The sequence below is a fragment of the Lagopus muta genome, chromosome 4 (genome assembly GCF_023343835.1).
Source record: "Lagopus muta isolate bLagMut1 chromosome 4, bLagMut1 primary, whole genome shotgun sequence".
In the NCBI taxonomy this organism is placed as follows: Eukaryota; Metazoa; Chordata; class Aves; order Galliformes; family Phasianidae; genus Lagopus; species Lagopus muta.
In genome coordinates this window covers 2,552,772-2,570,253 of record NC_064436.1, presented here as the reverse complement: position 1 = coordinate 2,570,253, position 17,482 = coordinate 2,552,772, and the positions used below count along the sequence as shown (strand labels likewise).

Below are 17,482 nucleotides of genomic sequence, written 5' to 3'. Positions count from 1 at the left end.
CGTTGGTTCAGCACGAAGAGTTTCATTTTTGGCACTACCAGTGAACACCGTCATCAGAACATGAAGCTAAATATGACAGAAGAGCTTCGTGACATCAAGACGCACATTTTACAGCAGCATCTCTCACATCACCAGCAAAAGAAAACAATCCAGCTCCACCCAACCGTGCGTCACATGGAGTTCATCTATCCTACGCAGACACGAATTGGTGAACACCCCCATCAGCTGACTTTAAGCCTGAGCAGGGCATCCAGGGCAGCAGCAATCTGTGTAGGGGTTAACACCAATTCTGATTGTTTTCCCACACCAGCAGGTAGGCTTTCCCCACCTCTGCTTGTGTTGCCATGGCTGCTTTGCTAGCAATCCCCAGGCAGCAAGTTTGAAGTTAATTTGGGTAAGCCTGCATTAGCTGCAGATGTTCCAGGGACTGCAGAGTAGATGCATTCATAGCAATGAAGGTTTTTCAGCAACATTTCACAAGAGTCACGTGTCTTTCTTCTGATGTGTACCACTGCCACTGAAGGAGGGAGGACAGCTTACAAGAGGTGGACAGGCATGCAAGCTTCCAAGCCAAAATGCAAGGGCATGCTGCAAGCAGCTCAGCTATGTTCTACAATGCTAGAGACACAACTATAACAATGAGAATTTATGTATTTAAGACTGGAGTTTATTTCTCCTTTATTCCAGCGTGGTCCCTCCTATGGAAAGAACTAGGTTTTGTATCTTTCTGGCACCACAGATGATTTATTTTTTTTTTAAAAGCAATTCTTTGTATTTTTATAAAAAGAAGGCAACCGTTATACCATATTATTACTACATCCAGAAAAATTAAATTGCAGACACAAATAAAAGTACTATTTAATCTCTCTGTACCTGAATTTCTGTGTTGGTTTTTTTCCTTCAACTGTATCTTTAATCCCAGAATTAGCACACCAAAGCATGAAGTAATGGTGTTCCAACATTCCCTTATCTGCCCTATACACCACGTTTGTACTCATTTCAGCACTCAGTTATCTCTACAGCCTGACAAATCACTTGACATTGCGTACACTCAGGCTGCACTCTCTGGAAATAAATAATTTATTGTTATCTATTCTACAAATATCCTCAGCACAAGTTATTCAATAACTGCCGTGGTAAGCTGCTTGAATTGAAGAAGAGACCAATGGTCTCATCTGTATTATGAAGTCTCTGCATAAATTACCGAAATATTTATGGCAGATTTCTTAAGTGAATTATCTTCTCACTCCAGGGTGAAATACTTTAAAGTAAATTAGGGTATGTGCTATCAGTATTTCCTTCAAAACACTAATACAAGCATATCAATCTTTATGGGTCACGACCACTGAACTGCCCCAAAAGGCAACGTTACGTTCTCTTCAATGAATAATAGAGTGCTAAATCAGTTTTCTTTTTAGTTAAAGTCTTCCATTTCCAAGAGGTATAATCAATGAAAATAAAGATGTTATAATTAAGAAATATACAGGAAAGTTGGGCTAAACAAGTTATCATCCCAAAGAAGAACGGTTAGAAAGCTTACCCTTGTCCTGGGCTCACTGAGAAGACTTCAAGAAGAGCAATCTCCACAAGAGAGCCTTCCCTGCTGGCAGTCAGCTCTTAAATGGGGTCTAGGAGAGGTGCAGCCAGGCTCCACTCCTTCCCATAGCACAGGAGAATTGCCTTCACTTGTGCTCCCAGGGCTGACTCAGTGCTCACCTCAGGTGGTCAATCAGAGGTTCAGGCTGTGATTCAGCAGTTCCCATACACAAGACCAAATTGATCCAAAGACTTAGGAGAATGAAACCTGTTTGGCAATGTTTCTAAGTGGTCGGTAAGTTGCACTCACAGAAAATCATTTCTTCACTCCAAAGATACGCTGCTCACATATACTATCTCAGACAGAATTAACAGAAGACCGAGAAAAGAGGAAGTGACCAAAATCACTGGCAGAGCTGTTCTTACAACTGGGCATCAAATACAAATCTAACCAGCACCACAGAATAAAGCATGGATTTCCACACTTGGAGAGCCAAGTAAATTACTTCACCACAGTCCACCCCACACATCCTGGTAGAGTATCAGTGCACAGGAGCTGATAACCTGCTCAGGTCACATCCTTACTTATTGTGTAGCTTCAGTTTCTGGATGAAGTTAAGTAATGGATTAATCCATATCTAAAGTAGCACTTCCTGCTAAGGAGTTCTAGAAGTCTGACCTAAAAAGATGCTTCCAAAGCTTTGAAGGAAAGGGTGCTACCCCCCTGATGCTTTATTACCAAAAGATACTGAGGTTTATGCTAAGGGTAGAACAGAGATTTGTAACTCTCCTAACAGCCAAGAGGAGACCGTAAAGCAAATGCCAGCTGAAACACAGATGGTCTCTCCATTAGAAGCAGATTTTTGAATCATGCAGTTTGTTCACACATCATGACCACATCATCCAGTTACCAACGTGCTCTTCATGAGCTTCTTATAACCTCTACTACTAATCAAATGTCTTATTTCCTGCATTTTTAAACCATACCGCATGGCAGGTTTCCATAGCTGTCCACTGATTTTGTGTCCATCCATTTTTAAATAATTAGCTTTTTTTTCATAGTATCAAGTAATATTCCATACTTTCTATACAGTCTTGTACTTGCACCTCTTTCTGGAAATAAGTCAACAGACAGAACTTTACAACTAGAGGGTGCTGGAGGACCACAATGCGATATGATACGCAAAACTCAACGACCTTTAGAGGAAAGAAGCAAAATAAATCAATTATTACTGTTCAGTAGGAGAAGTTAATACATTCTGAGCTAATTCAAAAACTGCAATATTATCTTTATGAGTAAAAAATATTACTACTTTATAGTTGATAACTGTTTTTTAAAAACTGCTACTAAACTTTGCTTCTGTCCTTAAGTCTTTGTGCTGTAATGAATGAAAAGCCTTTATCTTAATAGTACACATTCCTTTTCCTTCCTTTTGTTTGAGCTGGAAAGCAATTACAGTGAATTATTGATTAATTTTTTTTATGATAAAACACGAAACCCATCAAGTAAGCAGGAAAGCAAGAAGGAACAAAGATTAATTTAACAATAAAATCTGTAATTGTGATTATACAGATAAAATGTGGACATTAATTACAGATGAATCATTTAATAACATTTCTAACAAGAAAATTATCTTCCAAAAGTCATATAATTTCCAATACATATAATTGTTTTCTTGCCTTCCAATGCTGTAAGAAAAAATACAAGTATGAGAATAAATAATGTCTATAAATATAGCACTCTGATGTATGTATAAAAGTCACCCCTCCCTTCCTCTCTTTGAGTTATCCTTATTGCTTCTTAAGGTCCCTAGCAATTCTGTAAATACTTTTCAACTCTGAAACTTTGCACTACACCTCATGATAACCACTTTTCCCCCAGTTCAACACTGGGGAATTCATTATTTCTCTTCCATAACATTTCTTACTTCCTTTCCATTTCCTCTTCATCAGAAAGAAATCCAAAGGACAAACTCTGGCTGCCTAGTAAAGAAAATCTCCAAGAGAAAATGGCAAGGAAGCTCAATGAAAGCATGCAACCTTATTGAGAACAAAAGACCTCTTCTGCCCAAACACGAGTTGCAGGAACAAAAGACATCTGTAGTAGTTTGTATCACAAAAAAGATGCCAGGCCAACAACCATCAATAACTTCCAAGATGGAAGGCCAACCATGCTTTTTAGGTGGCAGTAATATGAAATACAGCCATTGCATGGGCTCCATGTAAAACCAGTACTGGGCTGTTGATCATGAAGTGGCAGTGGCTAGAAAACCACTCTTAACAGATCCATCAGGTGCCCAGTGAAGGCAGTATGACCTAATTCTCTCCTTTTATATTTCCACTTTCAACCTTCTGGTTATACAGGCTCATTGTACATCCACAATGCTCTCGTGGCAGGGAGCAACACGAGAATGATAGGAGTCCTTTGTCTCCCTCTGGCTCAACACATTCTATAATAGAACTGCAGCATGACAAATGTGAATTTATGTTTTTTTTACCTTATGGAATATTTTGGGTATTTAATCCAACCCTTTCCAACAATCTATATTCCCTTTAACGATTTGCCAACCTATCAAGAACTGTCTTACTTTCATATTTTAACTACATTTTTTTATGCCCCAGTTTTACAAGTGGAAACATGTTTCTCTACAGTATATTGTCAAGAGCTGAAGATGTAGTCTCTGTGTGCTCTCAGGAAACATACACTACTTGGACTGCTTACATACAAGCAGCCTTCATTTGAATGTATTTTACCTCATTACTTGCTCTTACAGAGTAGTATACTGTGGCACCAATGGAGACCATAGGTACAGATTCCTGCCCTATGCACCCTGGGGAATCCATTTTTCTGGTTTTCTCTGGAAAAAAAAAAAAATAAATGGAGAACAGCCCCTAATCAAACTGTTTCAAGCACAGGATCCTATTTTCCAACAAGTAGCAGCCAAGTAAATGAACTGGGGAGAGCAGTCATCAATTAACAAACAAGCGTAAGAATTCATGTGTGTTTAATAGACTTAGATCCTTGGACTTCTAGCTAGCTAGATGTTAGCTCAGATCATCTGTGCTACAAAAGGCAAACAGAAAATGTGTAACTAGAGTTAAAAAGGGATTTCATCATGAAAACAAATAGTTTCTTTAAACCACGGGCTTTCAAGAGGATAAACAAAGCAAAATGAGTAAGACATATCAGATTCAACAAAAAAATTAATTGTGACTTTTCGCTGTAGGCTTGCAAGACACTGGAGAAGATGAGCCAGAGAACAGACCAATGTAAAAATGTATAATAGATACTGAACAGCATCTTGTGGTGTTTCTCCAAAACTCCTGATACCTTCAGCCTAGAAAGAAGACTGTTCAACACATCTAGCTTGTGTCTAAGGAAATAAGAGTCAAAATTGGGCACAATGCTTAATAGTCAGCATATTCTAACACATTCTTGAAGTGTGCTTGCTTGATGGATGCAATTGCTTTTTTTTTTCCCCCTAAATTTTACAAAACTGCTGATTTTGATTACAAAATCAATCTGACCTTCATTTTTCCACATAGACAAGATCAGCTTATTCAATCCTGCCTTCACTTACGACATCTAAATAACAGGATTCACAACTTAGCTTTTTCTTCACCAGTGCCATCTAAAATTATACAATAACAAGATGTGTTTTTTTTTTTTCTCTGAAAGTCAGCAGAAAAGCTTTTAAATACTACATATACTAGAATACTGATTTTAATAATACTCAACGTGCACATCAGTTTCATTATCAGAAACACTTTAAATCTCTGTATGTTACTAGTAACTGAAGGGAGTTATTCAGCTTTATAATGTCGTATGCATTATCTTTTATATGTTCCTAAAGCAAGATGTATGCTGTACATTTATATACAACATTGGTAGAAGCACAGACATTGCAGTGTCATGCTTTCAAATTTCAGATGCCATATTTTCAGTACAATCGCATGGCATCAAAATGCAACATATTGCTTTGCAAACGCAAATAATTTCACACGTCGGCCTTCATGACAGGGAAGGGACATGAAATGGGATATATTTTACAGGTGAAAAAAATAAATAAAAGATTCATCATAAATATATGGACCAATATATGACGTTGAAGAACAAGAAGCAAAAAGGAAACAGTGCTCTCGCGTAAAGATCAATTCTCTTTGCTGCTGATGGAATGACAGGCTTGGGAGGAGGAGGCTTCTTGTTGCTCTTGGCTTGAGACTTTCCGAGCCCATTGTTGACTTCAATGGGCTTCCCGTAACAGTCATAATTTGATAACTCAAAATCTCTTGGCAAGCTTCCAACAATGCTGAAATCGTTGGATCTCAGATCAGATTTCGAAGTGCAAACTTTTTTGCATCTGGTCTCACCAACCTACGAAATAAAGAGGGAAGGAAATCACGTTCTACTCACCATAATTCATTAACAAACTTAATGTAGATGCTAGAGAACACTGCAAACAAACATACAGGAAATTACTTGTTGATAGGGATACATTACATCAGCCTAATTTGCTGAATGGTTGCATTATAAAGTACTTAAGCATCATCAGTCAATCATATAAACTAATCCAAACATTCATAATTGTGCAATTTTTCATGCACAAGGTGCCTCATGCTGTGCAACCTGCTATATTAGACGCCTTCATTTTAAGGTGACAGAAGAGGAGAGAATATTTTAGTAGAGAATATTTTTGGAAACAGATTCTGCGCTGATGAATCTGCAGGAAAGACACTATTCAATGCTTCTTTTTTCTTTTTTTTTTTTTTTTCCTGAGACCTGGATGCTCAGAACTAGCTCTAAAATTCAGATTTTGATCAAAAAATTATTAAATCTGCTCTGATTCTACATACTAGCCAGCTCAAGATTGTTAATCTCACCCTGGGTGATAACCTCGTGAAGTGAAAAGACACCTTCTTTGTACTGGAAGTCACTGACACCTCTCTAAAGAAGCTAACCAGGATGTGACAGCACTCCAGGTACTTCCCATTGATATCTGGGAAGTCATTGGAAAATGTAAATTAACAGCTGAATATATGTCTTTCCCACAGCTCTGTCAGTGTTCTTGGGTTCAAATATTGCTGCAACAACTGGTATCCCCAGGTGAAACTCCCCTTCCCACAAAGCAGACAATTCTACAAGTCTATTAGCAATATATAGAGAGAGCAATATATATATATAAGCATTCTGGGGGAAAAAAAAAATTCTGATCTTCCCTTCCTTGGATTTTAGAAAGATTCTATTTTAGACACAATAAATCTCAATGAGGATCATCTCACGCTATTAGGTAGCCTGAAGGAATTTGAAGACTTCTTGCAAGGCTCTGTGCTGTGTGATTTTGGTAAATCTCTCTCACAGCATTTCCTTTTATTTGCAGTACAAAAAGCAGCAAAAAAAGAAAAAAGAAAAAGAAACAAAAAAGAAACATAACAGCATCATTAATAATGCCATTTGTTCACATAAATGATCTGAGAGTTGAAAAACATGCTGGCTCACCAACCAGGGGATACACAGAAGCAAGTGACATTAAGATAACTGCTGGAGCTTCCTGGAATCACTGATTCACTGAACTCAGTTCTCCTCAAAGCTCCCCATTTGTGTTCCCAGCATCCTCTCTCCCCATCACAAAGCCTTCAGCCTCAGCTCCCTCCACCTCTGGTTTTCTGCAGTCTGATGGTTCGAGATATTTGCATTATCACATTTCATAGCTTATTAAAATAATCAGAATGGAATGCAGTACCAGACTTATGAATGAATGAAAAATATCTTGAAGAATATTTTAGGCTTCTCTATGACAACTGACAAGTTATCCTTCATTAGAAGAGCTGTGATAGTCAGGTAGAGATCTAAATTTTGGCTGGGGCTTTCACTCCCATTGCTGACAGTGATGACTCTGTAAGGTGGAGGAGAAGCAAGGCAGAATTGCTTCAAGCAAGAGTGAACCTCCCCAGGTTTGGCAGACATATATTTATTAGGAAAATAGTCTATTTCAAAAGCAATACACTAAAACTGAGGTGCGGGCTTCACCACAAAAACAAGATTACGGTTCATATAAAAGAGAAGTAAGACAGCTATTCCATGATTGTACAGCAAGATTATGCATAAAAGTTGCTGAATTTGTTTGCCTGTCTTCAAGGAGCTGACATCCAGAAGCAGTGTTCTGTACTCAAGTAAAGAATATTGCTCCTTCATTCCTTATTTATCACACTTCCTCATGGACAAAACTGGTAACATTTAATAGGTTATATTGTTGTGAGAAATAGGTTTAATAGGTTTAATAGGTTAATATGTTGTGAGAAACAGAATCATGTAAGGAATTAGAGACTTCTTTTCGGATTTGAAAACTTACAGTCCATTCCTCATACTAGCAGAGTAAAACAGTAAAACTCAATGATGTTAATTGTTGTCTCTGTGCTCTCGTAAGATAACATGGAATATTCCTGTCCCACTCCAATTTCTAAGAAGTGTTCTGGTAGAGGCTTTTACAAGTCAGTTCTCATTTGCTTGCAAGGAGATCTGAGGGAACAGCTTCTAGGTCACCTATTCCTCACAAGTGGAAGATTGCTCACAACACATTCACAGAGCCCTGCTTAGTTTAGTACCAGCTGATTTATCATGGTGACACAATTTTTCTTGTAAGAGTAAAACCTGGCCCCAATTTTGCTTTTCTAAGCATATGCTTCTATTATATTAAAGAAAGAAAAAAAAAGAAGAAAAGTCTTTCATTCACACAATTCAGCGTGATTCTATTTTCTAATTCAGTTGCTGCCTGGACATATTTTTTAATTTCTTCCCATTCGCCCCTTCAGCTCTCCAATATTTCTGTTGCTCACACCCACAGCCTTCTTTAAACCAAGTGAAGTAATATATATTAATTGTAGGTTAAGTGCATTTAATTAACCCTGACTGTGCTAGAAAGTGTAATGATACTCATGACACCTACTAAAGATTACATGGACAATATCTGTGGAATATGATGGTAGGGGACTTGAGTAAGTCAAAAAGACTTTACCAAAGATTTGCAAACAAACTAAAATTAAAGGCTTCCCGCATCTCTTATAACCTTTCAACTTCATGCTGACACAGAATGTGGCCTTGGAAAGGATTTGCTATTGTTTTTCTTGCCCTACCTCAGCACAGTGACCTGTGCCTGGCCAGCAGGAGGGTCCCAGATCCATAGCACTGGGGTTGGAGGCATTTGTGTGGGGAAAAGGGAGTGAGTGCCACATCCAAGACAGAGCCTGGAGCTGCTCCTCTCCTACCAGTATAGATGCAGAGAAGGGCAGGGAAAGGCACCAGGGCTCTCTCTTGAGGCTCAGCCCAAATACAAGCTTTGTACCACAGTTCCCACCAGAGATAGGCTTCCTAAAGTAGGTCTGGTATGGCTGGTGCACAGCTCAGAAGTATCTAAAAAGGGCTCCCAGAAGCCAGAAGGTCTGTTGCAATGACCCATTCTCACCTTCTCCAAAATTCAGGCTGGTGGGTGCTGCCCACAGCTGCAGTCCTGGATCACTTACACTACATTTTCCTTTAAAAACATCCCAAATGGAGATATTTTTTCCACGACCTTGTTCTCTACAAACATATGTGCTTTATTTCATTTCTAACCTGAGTTTATTTGGCTTCAATTTTCAGTCATGAAGCATGACCATTCGTAGCCTGATTAACTGCTGGTACTTACAGACGGTAACAAATCTAACCTTGACTTTGTACAGTTCAGATGATGTAATCATGCTGACATACAAAGCCAAACATTCTTCACAGTTTCACTCCTCCATTCTATTACCTCTGCCAAACAAACTGATAATCTTTAAAAGAAATTATACCATTTGATTAAATAAATAAACGTGCAGATCACCTTTCATTTCACTGACCATTTTAAAGTAGTAGCAAATAGGGAAATGAATTATGAGTAAAGTTAATCATAATTAATAATTATGAATAATTATTATTATTTGGCCCCCTGTGATCTATTTAATATTTTCCCCTGATTGATGTCCATCTTGTAATTATTCAAATTATGTCACCCAGCCTTTAAAAGTACTGGAACAAAGTTAGCTTCTCACAGTCATCTGGAACCCCCCTCCCATTTAAAAGGATTTATTATTAAAAAAATCAACATTTATATTCCACAGCACTCCTGGACCAGCTCTGTATAAAATCTTAGAGGAAACTTTATCTGACATCCTGGTTTCAAAATGTCTGACTTGAACAGCTACTGTTTAACATCCTCATTACCTGCTGTCAATGGAAACTAGTTCATCATTTGATTGGATGTACTCATCTTTCTCCCAGAAAACTGGAACATTTTATCAACACTTTTGTCTTTTCTGCTAACTCTTGACTGCCTTTAGTAACAAACCAATATTCTTTTTACTGCTGTTTTGGTTTTGTTTTACTGTTGATATACATGTAGAATAACTTTCTGTTGCGCTTTCGATCAACCTGGTCTTTGAGTAATCTGGTCTAGTGGGAGGTGTCCCTGTTTATTATATGGGGGTTGGAACTAGATGATCTTAAAGGTCCCTTCCAACCCAAACCATTCTATGATTCAGTTATGCTGACCATATATCTGCATTGTTATATGCCTTTGAGTTTCTTTGTTTTGTCTTTCTTGTTGTATCTTTTTCTTACCTATTTCCAACATCTACTGGATTTCAAGTTACATTAGCTGCTATCAGCATCTCCTTTTGCCACTAAGAATAGAATAGAAATGCTTGTAGTTGAGTTAGTTTTCAGTCACTGGAGAGTTTTCAATTGTTTTCTTCAGTTTTGTTTACAATTACTGTATCTTTCCTTCTGTTCTATAGCTGTTTTGAATGCTCTTAGCTCACCAGAATCATTCATATTTTTTGTTTAAATTCTTCCAGCTAGATGAGAAAAGAAATGATTTTCAAATATGTAAAATCTGTCCTTTCACAACACCAAAAATATAGAACTCAGCTAAATTTGTTTTGTGCAAATAGAATAAAGACTTTTCACTTCACTGCTCATCCCATGATCAAGTCTTCTTTCTCTGTGAGAATGAAGCATAAATTGGTTTCAAGGATTTATGAGATGAGAAACGCGCTGTCAAAGATTTCTGGCAAATCTTCAAACATGAGATAGCAGCAGCAGCAGCCTCTCAAGCTCAGCACGAGTCCTGAAGGTTGAAGTGCTTCCCCACTGTAGCAAAGCTTGCACTCCCTGCCCTACACAGCACTTCTTCTCTGCCACAGGATTTTCTCTTCTGTTGAACCCAACCTCTTTTGGCATGCACATCTGTCACTGGTCCTGCTTGTGCAAGAGTCCTCCATATCAGATGAAGGAGTAGCTGCAACAAACTTCATCTTTCTTGCACTTGAAGACTGACCTGGTTTCTTGCTTTCAGCATAATAATAGGTTTAGATCATCAATGAAGTAATGACTGTTGAGCATTAGTGGGTATTCAGACTGAGTGTGTTCCGTTCTGCCATCAGCAGGATCTTGCTATCCCAATCCATATTACTGTATTATCTGCAAACTGTCATTACCCCACTAGCAGAAAAGTAAAACAAAATATCACGCAGTCACAGCCTAGCTGAGGTTGGAAGAGACCTCTGGAGATCATCTAAGTCCAGCCCCCCTGCTCAAATTAGGGTCAGCGAGAGCAGATTGCTCAGGGCTTTTCTGCAGTCGTGTTCTGAATTATCTCTAAGGATAGATACGTGACTCACTAGAGCAGAAAGTACCTACCCTGTACCTGAAATGCTGTCAGCAACTATTAAAATAGACTGTAGCCTGTGGTTTTCCACACAAGATAAAATGCAAACTGGATTTATGGCAGCTCTATGAGAAAAATCTGAGTTTAGAGTACTACTTGAAGGGAAAACACAGAATATGAAGATCAGGTCACCACAGGTCACCACCAATGGTCTAGTATATTATAAATGAAAATCAATTAGAGATGAACAAGATGCATATCAGGTTTCAGAGCCTAGAGGCAGCTCAGACAAGACAAGGCAAGAGACAGCACTACTTCTCTTAAAAAATAACTAGGTTTAGAGCTATTACCACCACTTGCACAGACCTATTCATCACCTGCCAGAACTATTCTTTCAGCAAATGTTCACTTCAGTCATCAGTGCATTACCTGTGGGGGACAGCTTCTAGAAATGGGCTTGATGAAAATGTGACTTGCAGTGGAAAGGTGTTGTTATAGTTAACCATGCAATCACTCCTTGTAATCAATGCCACCAGTGAAAGAAAAAATAAACTGATTCATCTTCCAGACATTTCTCTTTTTACTTGTTCTCATCATGTATGATGTTGCACTGCTAGGAAACACACTCAAACTCCTTCTGAGGATTCCCAGTAAAAAAAAGTGCCAGCAGTTACCACCAGGCTGCACAATTTCCTCCTCTGCTTACAACTGCAGCTATGTGCAGTCTCTATGTACAAGGAGCCAAATAGCTCTCATGTCTTTATGCCTTTACAGCTCCTAGCAAAATCAGCAGAACTGCTTCTATTGAATTTTCTATTTTTTTCCTACAGTTTCAGGGTGATCTTGCCAGAATGTACCCACTGAATTTACTCACACAGACACTGATAAAACTCTGGGCTTAAGATGGCATTGATCTCTGAAGGGCTCTTGCTGGGCAGGGGTCATGAGTCAGAAACTTTGGAGCTTGGCGTATGTTTGCAACACACAGCTGTACTTCAGCCAGTACCCAGGACTTGGCAGAGAAGAAAATAAGCTATGCATCCATAGGGGGCTTTCTCAAATTGTGAACATTGTTTTCATCCTGCCATCTTCTCTAGTGCTGCTGGTGAGCATCAGTCACTATCACTGACTCTCCTGACATGACACAGTGCTGGAAGTGCTTTCAGCTGAGAATTTCCAGGGGAATATCGCCAGGCTCTGATACAAGGGACCTCTTCTCCTTACCTTCCATTACAAACGGCATCAGGCTGCAAATTTTTAGGATGTACAGAAAAATTTCCAGCAAATAAAAAGTATTTAAGTATGATCTTTGCTTTGACTTGTTTTCATAAATAATACGAAACATAGGCATATTGTGAAATGAAATAAACTTGATTCCCCTCTAACAACTTCTGGCTTTATTACAGCACCTCTTCATTAATATCTCACAGTAACAAAGTGCTTCACGTGGGCAATGCAATCATTCATGCTTTCTGTTTTTCCCCACTAGGAGTCTCGTGCTTCCAGATCTTTCCTGTTGGCTTTATCTTTGAGCCTCATTCAATTTCAAATCCAGCTAGTGAAATGTACAGCTATGCCCTCTCTTTTTCCTTACTATCACCTTGGTTTCATGAACTTGGTGCATTCAGATTTCTGTATGACTCTTGTGAGGAAAGAATTAGAACATCCTCAAATAGTTCTGCTCTTTCCAGATATTTATCACAGTATGTGTTCTCTCCTCAAACACAAGCCTGATGAGAAACAGCTCCTGACATTCTGGGACAGCACTCTGGCTTTCATATTCTGCCTTTCAATATACAGTTTTTTCCATTATCTGTTTCTTTAATATTTCCCTCCCTTGCATATTTGCCATATGACAAATGCATTCTTTACTCGATCGTTGCTAACTCTGTATGTGAGCCAGCCAAATGCTGTGGGGCAGACCTAGATTTGGATTAAGAGTCAGAGCTACTGAAAGATTTAGAACTATTTTGATTTAGAAGAGTAGTGCAGCCTTCCAGTGGTAAGAACTGTCAAAGTATTCCTAAGCAGTAGCTAGGTCAGAGAGGGAGCTTTCAGCTGAGTATATTTATAGTGCTCAAATATATAGGATAATGTGCATCTACAGATGCACATGTGGGCTTAAAATCACGTTCATCTATTTAAATGTATAATTTGTTTGAAAGATACTAAGTATCCTAGATGCTCGAGCATCCTAGAGATGCTCAAAATCTAAAAGTAATTCTGCTTATTTATAACATCCAAAAATAGACTCAGTGATCCAAACACCAAGCTGTGAGAGATCTGTCATATCTTTACCTTACCAAAATAAAACGCACTGCTTTGGGGGAAGTGCTTCAGTTGTAGACAAATGTTTTCTATGTGATTCTGAGCCATTTATCGTAACTAGTGTTCCTCAAAGCTTAGAAATAAACTGTGCACTCAAACCTACCTTCTTGGAGAAAAAGATTAAAATATGACATGATAGCATAGATGACAAAAGTCATCATTTCATACTCCTGGATAGGACAAGCTCCCATGCCGCTTGCTGCTGAATCTGGTTGTCTGCCAAAACAGTTCTTAGGAGGCTCTATCAGATGAGAATCATGGTAGTCAAGTGCACTGCTCTGTGCCATCAGCAGCTTCTCTGACCTGGGGGTAATTAGTAAGGAGGCAATGCCAGCTTTACACTAGGGCTGGGTTTCTGCTATCCTGGCCAAATACCTTTATTCTATACATCTAAATTGTAGAGCTACTGAAAACTGTAAGACACATTCATATTCCACATATTGTAGCATCATGTATTTTCTTCCACAGAACTGAGGGTAGATGGCCTGGGATGTCTGATAACTCTCAGGTTATACGGAAAACTTTGGCCTAAGCTAAGATGCTGAACTAATCTTTATCCATAGAATGAGCTCTGATCAATTTAGCCATACTCCATCTAGGAACAGAAGAAATGCAGGAACTGTTTGACAGACAAACAGACCTGTCTTTTATTTACAAATGCCAAGACTTCTGAATCCCTGGCTGTAGAGATTCTTTACATGCAATGCAGTGCAGCTGTGGCTGTTCCAAGAAAAGCAATGAGATGCTGATATTTGAGTATGCTCTCAACAAATACTGACTGAAAGTCTTGTCCTCTCAATAGTTACAGTTTGACAGCTGCTATTTATTATTAAAAGAAAAAGAGCAACTGTAAATCTGCTTGCTTCTTTATTTATCTAAAGCTCAGCAACAAGTATGGTACTAAGGTATTAAAAAGAAATAAACATTTCATTTAGCACATCTGACACCAAATCATTAGGGACCATTTGCTTAGATGGCCAGCCACTAATTATCAGCGTGTTCTTAGCATCTTGGCCACCTGTAAGTTTATGTATTGTTCAAAACTATTATAGCAGTGTCTTTCTGGAACTACATTAATATAGGATAATGCTGATTTTGCATACACAGCTTGGCAGCTCTTACCTGTAAAGTGCTGATGTGGACAGGAGTCCCTGTGCCATTCACAGTGTTCTTCTTGGCAGCGTTTCCACCCTTTCCTTCAGCTTGTTCTGCCTTGGCAATCTTGGCTTTTTCAGCTTCAATTCTCTTTGGGTTGTTTAGCATTACCTGAACCACTGCATACTCGACCAATGATGCAAACCCAAAGAGGAGGCAAACAATCAGCCACACATCTAAGGCCTTCACATAAGACACTTTGGGAAGTTCAGCAGCAAGAGTAGTACATTCAGATGCCAAGCTGAGCACTGAGAAAATACCTACAGAACGAAAAATACAGTATTAATTAACACAAACTTAGCCTTATCAACACCTGCTGTGCTCCTCTTCTGAAACAGACAACACTGAATGATGAGTTGTAACAGCAAATGGGACTTGACAAAGTGGTAGGTATATTTTGCACGTGTGTACATGCCTGCAGTTAATGAACTAGTTAACTTCAACACTTATGCAGGATACTGTCAGTGACAAATTATTAATAATGAGTATCTTTGTTTCACAAACAGAGAAATGAATGAAGCTAAACTAGCTGCTGTGGTTTTCCTGCCACAACACTTATCATACAATCAGAAATGGGTTTTCCAGAGACTTAACTGACAGTATGCATCTAATTCTAGGAAGATAGAAGAGAAATACATGGCATCTAAATAAAAAAAACTCCAAGTCCTTTAAATTAGATTTGAAGAATCACTGCTATCCCAGCACTGTGCTACAGCAGGAGAAGTTTTCTGAATGATCCATCCACAAGCGTAACATTTAAACCTGACAAGGCACTATTTTTAAAGTGCACCCTAAAAAGTCTGTGCTCACAACTTACTGTGAAGATGAAAACACTGAGTTGACCAAAGGTCTATGAACACCCCTGCTTGAGTTATCAGTATAAAGAGGAAGCTTTCTAGTTAAAGGGCTTTTGAAGAAGCCCTTAAGTACATCCACAAAGGGTACTGAAAGGTCACACATCATAAAGCTACGTTTCAATAAGCACTGCTCCTTATAAAGCTTCCAAACATCACCATTAACACACAACTCACATCACAGGAAATAAAATACAAGTGTGATCTCAGATTCCCCGCAGGCACCTGGCGCATGGGAATAGTAGCTCCATTTGGAAAAAAAAACAACACAGATGTTTAAAAGTGGTTGTCACACAGAAGAAACTTATTTCCATCCAGATCAGAATTTTTTTCTGAATGCTAATGATAAAAATCATTTTCAGTTATGAGTGGGCAGCTTCATGAACTGACATCTATAGAAAGGGAGGCTCAAGAGCAGATACTCAGCTTTAATGATGCTTCTTATAAGGGTCACATGTGCTATACAAACCATTAGAAAAATTATTTTGTAGACCTTTTCTTTAGATCCATTTAAAGTAAGTGAAAATGTAAGAACACTAATAAAGCTGAAAATATTTATACTGGCCTACTAAAATCTGAAATTCTAGCTGATCATAAATACCAAACATTCTATCGTTACTGTCCCAGTTGGAATTCAATACGATCGATAACTTACTTTGATATGGATCTCAAGCAGGCAACTTATTAGCTGCTAAGACACTGAAGTATAAGTAAATAATTATATGATTTTAAACACAAAATTTTATGGTGTTTTATTTAAAAATGTGTGATATCAATAAATAATTCTCAAGCTAGATTTTTTTTTGTCCATTGTGATTAACAAAGAACGGTCAGATGTTTTCTGTTGAGTCAAAATGAACAAGGCAAATACCGAACAAATAAACCTTAGTCTCTACTCTGGCTTATTTTTGAACTACTCCATCAAGTAAAAAATCCATAAGGACAAGAAGCAAGAAAAGTATAGTTCACTTTTTATTTATTTACTTATTTATTTTCAATGACCAACACCAGCTGGTCTTGGCAGGCTGAACACTAATTATTGATCACTGTGAAACGTCATAAAAAGTGCAAATATAAAGGGTGATGTCTTTTAACACATAAAGGACACTTCTTCCTATCTGCAACTTTCTGCTGCTAATTTCCATTTGTTGGAAGGATGAAACCTTCATTCTCTGAGCAAGAGAAACTAAAGAAAATCTTTTAGGTTTTCAAGACAACACTGAAATAAAACAGAAATATTCTACCAAGCAGATCAGAGCTGGCCTTGCCTCAGAGACTCTGTACCAGAGCTGTAAGTTGCATTTCTGACAGTACCTATTGAATATGGTGCAAATAGCACAGCTCCAACACAGCTGAGGAGAATGAATAAATAAGCTGCAAGATAACCTGGTAAAAAATAATTATTAAAATGAGAGTGGTGCATCAGGGAGGAAATCTCCATTTTCTTCATAGGGACAAAAAAAGGGGAAGGGCCTTAGATCTCCGATACAAATTTGGGAATGCTGGCCTTTCTAAGAAACAAGCCTGCATTTTTTTTCTCTAGAGCACGATCCCTCTTGATCGCACAGTGTGTCCACCTGCCAGCTTTGCACGGAGGCAGGAACTACATCCTCTTTCTTTCATTTAATAGGTCACTTACATCCAGCCTTCAGTCATCTCAAATATAACCAAAGAGTTTAACTTTACAGGAGCTGCAGTACAAGATTTGACCCACTGCCAACATGCTATTCGTATTTTAGTGACGTAAGAACCTAATAACTAATTAATCCACTCACAGAAATTTCTTCTTCATCCCTATCAGGAAGGTTAGTAGCTCACTGCCTAAAGCATGATTGCGTAGAGCTCCTATCTTAAAAATACTACCAAAGGTTACATGTGCATAATATCGCTAAAGCACTTCAGAGCATACTGCCAGATAAATAAATC

General features: G+C 38.4%; 1 protein-coding gene across 6 annotated transcripts in view; it reads right to left on the bottom strand.

Moving 5' to 3' along the window:
• Positions 1-3,859: 3,859 nt before the first annotated feature.
• Positions 3,860-17,482, bottom strand: part of GLRB (glycine receptor beta) — a 48,483-nt gene continuing 34,860 nt past the window's right edge. For all 6 annotated transcript variants that reach the window (XM_048941453.1, XM_048941451.1, XM_048941450.1 and 3 more), the window contains 2 exons: positions 14,670-14,962; positions 3,860-5,911 (listed from right to left, as the gene is read on the bottom strand). In XM_048941453.1, the coding sequence (XP_048797410.1) occupies positions 5,615-5,911; positions 14,670-14,962 (590 nt within the window). In that variant the 3' untranslated portion in view covers positions 3,860-5,614. The remainder of the gene's footprint in view (positions 5,912-14,669; positions 14,963-17,482) is intronic.